This window comes from Nerophis lumbriciformis, linkage group LG07 (genome assembly GCF_033978685.3).
Source record: "Nerophis lumbriciformis linkage group LG07, RoL_Nlum_v2.1, whole genome shotgun sequence".
NCBI lineage: Eukaryota > Metazoa > Chordata > Actinopteri > Syngnathiformes > Syngnathidae > Nerophis > Nerophis lumbriciformis.
This window is the reverse complement of record NC_084554.2, coordinates 6,315,001-6,320,805: the sequence shown is the minus strand read 5'-3', so window position 1 is coordinate 6,320,805 and position 5,805 is coordinate 6,315,001. Positions and strand designations below refer to the sequence as shown.

Below are 5,805 nucleotides of genomic sequence, written 5' to 3'. Positions count from 1 at the left end.
CCTGGTCGCCAAGAAAGCAGTGCGAGGCGAGTGTAGAACAAACGGATTTATTGACAGAGATGTGACACAATGTGATATTGATCATAAGCAGCGGCCATTCAAAGAAAGAAGAAATCCTCGTCATGATGTCAAGGCCATGAAACGTGAGCCCCGAATGATTTTCTAGCCACCAACGTTTGATGTTGAAAGTATTTTAACGGCCAAAGAAGAATAGATGGAATAGCGTGAGGAGCAGTGGGATGAAGAACAAAGCACATCTCCATGACGTCCCTCAGCGATGGAGACATCTCTCTGTGTTCCAGTGCACAAAGCATCCTGGAGGAAGAAGATGACTCAGCACATTCCCAACAGAAGCAAGTTGAACATCATCTTCACACAAGAACATTTGGAGGTGCAGACTTACTCAGCCTTCAGCCGCCACCTTCTCGGAGAGCTCCACGCCGCCGTGGCGAGCTGTGGGACAAACGCAAACGGTGAAGGAAGAACATCCAGAAGGTGCCTCGTCACTCACATCAGATCTTTGAGGTGTGACTTGGAAACATGAAGAAGCAGAGTGCTGCTCTTCTACTTCCTGACTAGGATACCTTCTTGATGAGTCAGCACACTTGAGGTCTCATTTGGCTGATCCTCATCATGAGGACTCATGACAAACGTGAGATATGCCACACTTTGTATCGTGTGTGCTCACAGGAGGGTCTTTTATTGTGAAGGAGTGAGCTCAAGTTGGGATTTTCAGGCTAAACTTGTAACAAAGGTCCACATCAGACCTCCATGTGAGTGACGCTTCACCACGGCTTTGTTTCTTGCGGCTCAAAGAAAAGATGTTTTACTTACGAGCTGGATCGTACTGGGCTGAAATGAAAGTGAAACAAGGTGAAATGGACTTTTTCCTCACGTGTTTCTATGTGAGAGTGTGCGCTCTGTCTCTGTGGATCTTTGAGTGTTTGGCTGGAAGGCAACTAAAACATACAGCCCGGATGAAAGCATCAACTCACGGCCTGGACCGAGAAGAAGAAGAAGAAGAAGAAGAAGACGGAGGACATTGGTGTCCCTCACCTTGTCTGTTTCTGTGACGCCTGACCATGACGATGATGATGGCCGCCAGGACGGCCGCCACAGCGATGACTGCCGCCGTGGCAGCGAGGGCGACGCTCCAGTTGTCTGTGGAGAGCAAAAAAGCACAAGTGGAGTGACAAAGCATGAAGAGGAAACCTTCATGACTACTTTGCATGCAGATGTCAAGCGTTGTCATGGTGACATGGATTAATAATGGTGACAGGTGGACTTGTGATGGGAAACATCTCCAACTAAATGTGTCTTTCTCACCTTCATGGCTTGCGTTGCTCAGGATGCTTCTTCTCTCCAGCTTGGTGACCAGGTCCTCCTTGACGCCAGACAGCTGGAACACACATTCGTACTTGCCCTCCACCTCGGCCGTCACCTCCACTTTCAGCTCCACCGACATCTGGAAGGTTCCGTCGTGGTTGGGGAGCAGCTCTCCGTGCTCCACGTCCTCGAAGATCTGCTCGCCGTCTTTCCTCCAAAATAGGTCGGCTAAGTCGGGGTAGAAACCTGTCGCCATGCAGGTGACTGGAGAGGATGGCGTCTTCTGGAGGAGGAACACCTCTGGAAGCTCTGCACAGGAAGTGATGTCACGTGTGAACAGAAGACAACGTGGGGAGAAGGTGTGGATGGAGGTAAAGATGGAGGGAAGGTGTGGATGGAAGTAAAGATGGAGAGACGGTGTGGATGGAGGTAAAGATGGAGAGAAGGTGTGGATGGAGGTAAAGATGGAGAAGAGGGGTGGATGGAGGTAAAGATGGAGAGAAGGTGTGGATGGAGGTAAAGATGGAGAGAAGGTGTGGATGGAGGTAAAGGTGGAGAAGAGGGGTGGATGGAGGTAAAGATGGAGAGAAGGTGTGGATGGAGGTAAAGATGGAGAGAAGGTGTGGATGGAGGTAAAGATGGGGAGACGATGTGGATGGAGATAAAGAAAGAGAGAAGATGTGGATGGAGGTAAAGATGGAGAGAAGATGAGAATGGAAGTAAAGATGGAGAGAAGATGAGAACGGAGGTTAAGATAGAGAGAAGGTGTGGATGGAAGTAAAGATGGAGAGAAGGTGTGGATGGAGGTAAAGATGGAGAGGTGTGGATGGAGGTCAAGATGGAGAGAAGGTGTGGATGGAGATAAAGATGGACAGAAGGTGTGGATGGAGGTAAAGATGAAGAGAAGGTGTGGAAGGAGATAAAGATGGAGAGAAGGTGTGGATGGAGATAAAGATGGAGAGAAGGTGTGGATGGAGGTAAAGATGAAGAGAAGGTGAGGATGGAGATAAAGATGGAGAGAAGGTGTGGATGGAGGTAAAGATGAAGAGAAGGTGTGGATGGAGGTAAAGATGGAGAGAAGGTGTGGATGGAGGTGAAGATGGAGAGAAGGTGTGGATGGAGGTAAAGATGGAGAACAGGTGTGGATGGAGATAAAGATGGAGAAGAGGGGTGGATGGAGGTAAAGATGGAGAGAAGGTGTGGATGGAGGTAAAGATGGAGAGAAGGTGTGGATGGAGGTAAAGATGGAGAGAAGGTGTGGATGGAGGTAAAGATGGAGAGAAGGTGTGGATGGAGGTAAAGATGGAGAGACGGTGTGGATGGAGGTAAAGATGGAGAGAAGGTGTGGATGGAGGTAAAGATGAAGAGAAGGTGTGGATGGAAGTAAAGATAGAGAGACGATGTGGATGGAGGTAAAGATGGAGAGATGGTGTGGATGGAGGTAAAGATGGAGAGAAGGTGTGGATGGAGGTAAAGATAGAGAACAGGTGTGGATGGAGGTAAAGATGGAGAGAAGGTGTGGATGGAGGTAAAGATGGAGAGAAGGTGTGGATGGAGGTAAAGATGGAGAGACGGTGTGGATGGAGGTAAAGATGAAGAGAAGGTGTGGATGGAAGTAAAGATAGAGAGACGATGTGGATGGAGGTAAAGATGGAGAGAAGGTGTGGATGGAGGTAAAGATGGAGAGAAGGTGTGGATGGAAGTAAAGATGGAGAGAAGGTGTGGATGGAGGTAAAGATGGAGAGAAGGTGTGGATAGAGGTAAAGATGGAGAGAAGGGGTAGATGAAGGTAAAGATGGAGAGAAGGTGTGAATGGAGGTAAAGATTGAGAAGAGGTGTGGATGGAGGTAAAGATGGAGAGAAGGTGTGGATGGAGGTAAAGATGGAGAGAAGGTGTGGATGGAGGTAAAGATGGGGAGACGGTGAGGATGGAGATAAAGAAAGAGAGAAGGTGTGGATGGAGGTAAAGATTGAGAGAAGATGAGAACGGAGGTAAAGATGGAGAGAAGATGAGAACAGAGGTTAAGATAGAGAGAAGGTGTGGATGGAAGTAAAGATGGAGAGAAGGTGTGGATGGAGGTAAAGATGGAGAGGTGTGGATGGAGGTGAAGATGGAGAGAAGGTGTGGATGGAGATAAAGATGGACAGAAGGTGTGGATGGAGGTAAAGATGAAGAGAAGGTGTGGATGGAGATAAAGATGAAGAGAAGGTGTGGATGGAGGTAAAGATGGAGAGAAGATGTGGATGGAGGTAAAGATGGAGAGAAGGTGTGGATGGAGGTAAAGATGGAGAGAAGGTGTGGATGGAGGTAAAGATGGAGAGGAGGGGTGGATGGAGGTAAAGATGGAGAGAAGGTGTGGATGGAGGTAAAGATGGAGAGAAGGTGTGGATGGAGATAAAGATGGAGAGAAGGTGTGGATGGAGGTAAAGATGAAGAGAAGGTGTGGATGGAGGTAAAGATGGAGAGAAGATGTGGATGGAGGTAAAGATGGAGAGAAGGTGTGGATGGAAGTAAAGATGGAGAGAAGGTGTGGATGGAGGTAAAGATGTAGAGGAGGGGTGGATGGAGGTAAAGATGGAGAGAAGGTGTGGATGGAGGTAAAGATGGAGAGAAGGTGTGGATGGAGGTAAAGATGGAGAGAAGGTGTGGATGGAGGTAAAGATGGAGAGAAGGTGTGGATGGAGGTAAAGATGGAGAGAAGATGTGGATGGAGGTAAAGATGGAGAGAAGGTGTGGATGGAGGTAAAGATGGAGAGAAGGTGTGGATGGAGGTAAAGATGGAGAGGAGGGGTGGATGGAGGTAAAGATGGAGAGAAGGTGTGGATGGAGGTAAAGATGGAGAGAAGGTGTGGATGGAGATAAAGATGGAGAGAAGGTGTGGATGGAGGTAAAGATGAAGAGAAGGTGTGGATGCAGGTAAAGATGGAGAGAAGATGTGGATGGAGGTAAAAATGGAGAGAAGGTGTGGATGGAGGTAAAGATGGAGAGAAGGTGTGGATGGAGGTAAAGATGTAGAGGAGGGGTGGATGGAGGTAAAGATGGAGAGAAGGTGTGGATGGAGGTAAAGATGGAGAGAAGGTGTGGATGGAGGTAAAGATGGAGAGAAGGTGTGGATGGAGGTAAAGATGGAGAGAAGGTGTGGATGGAGGTAAAGATGGAGAGAAGGTGTGGATGGAAGTAAAGATGGAGAGAAGATTTGGATGGAAGTAAAGATGGAGAGACGATGTGGATGGAAGTAAAGATTGAGAGAAGGTGTGGATGGAGGTAAAGATGGAGAGAAGGTGTGGATGGAAGTAAAGATGGAGAGAAAGTGTAGATGGAGGTAAAGATGGAGAGAACATGAGAATGGAGGTTAAGATAGAGAGAAGGTGTGGATGGAGGTAAAGATGGAGAGAAGGTGTGGATGGAGGTAAAGATGGAGAGAAAGTGTAGATGGAGGTAAAGATGGAGAGAAGATGAGAATGGAAGTAAAGATGGAGAGAAGGTGTGGATGGAGGTAAAGATGGAGAGAAGGTGTGGATGGAGGTAAAGATGGAAAGAAGGTGTGGATGGAGGTAAAGATGGAGAGAAGGTGTGGATGGACGTAAAGATGGAGAGAAGGTGTGGATGGAAGTAAAGATGGAGAGACGATGTGGATGGAGGTAAAGATGGAGAGAAGGTGTGGATGGAGGTAAAGATGGAGAGAAGGTGTAGTTGGAGGTAAAGATGATGAGAAGATGAGAACGGAGGTTAAGATAGAGAGAAGGTGTGGATGGAGGTAAAGATGGAGAGAAGGTGTGGATGGCAGTAAAGATGGAGAGAAGGTGTGGATGGAGGTAAAGATGGAGAGAAGGTGTGGATGAAGGTAAAGATGGAGAGAAGGTGTGGATGGAGGTAAAGATGGAGAGACGGTGTGGATGGAGGTAAAGATGGAGAGACGGTGTGGATGGAGGTAAAGATGGAGAGAAGGTGTGGATGGAGGTAAAGATGGAGAGAAGGTGTGGATGGAGATAAAGATGGAGACAAGGTGTGGATGGAGGTAAAGATGGAGAGAAGGTGTGGATGGAGGTAAAGATGGAGAGAAGGTGTGGATGGAGATAAAGATGGAGACAAGGTGTGGATGGAGGTAAAGATGGAGAGAAGGTGTGGATGGAGATAAAGATGGAGACAAGGTGTGGATGGAGGTAAAGATGGAGAGAAGGTGTGGATGGAGGTAAAGATGGAGAGAAGGTGTGGATGGAGATAAAGATGGAGACAAGGTGTGGATGGAGGTAAAGATGGAGACAAGGTGTGGATGGAGGTAAAGATGGAGAGAAGGTGTGGATGGAGGTAAAGATGGAGAGAAGGTGTGGATGGAGGTAAAGATGGAGAGAAGGTGTGGATGGCAGTAAAGATGGAGAGAAGGTGTGGATGGAGGTAAAGATGGAGAGAAGGTGTGGATGGAGGTAAAGATGGAGAGACGGCGTGGATGGAGGTAAAGATGGAGAGAAGGTGTGGAT

At 47.8% G+C, this 5,805-nt stretch overlaps 1 protein-coding gene across 1 annotated transcript in view; it reads right to left on the bottom strand.

The window, feature by feature from the left end:
* Positions 1 to 403: 403 nt before the first annotated feature.
* The window catches only part of LOC133609160 (class I histocompatibility antigen, F10 alpha chain-like), a 28,772-nt gene continuing 23,370 nt past the window's right edge, over positions 404 to 5,805 (bottom strand). The window contains exons 6-10 of the mRNA XM_072913579.1: positions 1,327 to 1,635; positions 1,082 to 1,161; positions 896 to 959; positions 835 to 852; positions 404 to 453 (exon numbers count right to left, since the gene is read on the bottom strand). Of these exons, the coding sequence (XP_072769680.1) occupies positions 404 to 453; positions 835 to 852; positions 896 to 959; positions 1,082 to 1,161; positions 1,327 to 1,635 (521 nt within the window). The remainder of the gene's footprint in view (positions 454 to 834; positions 853 to 895; positions 960 to 1,081; positions 1,162 to 1,326; positions 1,636 to 5,805) is intronic.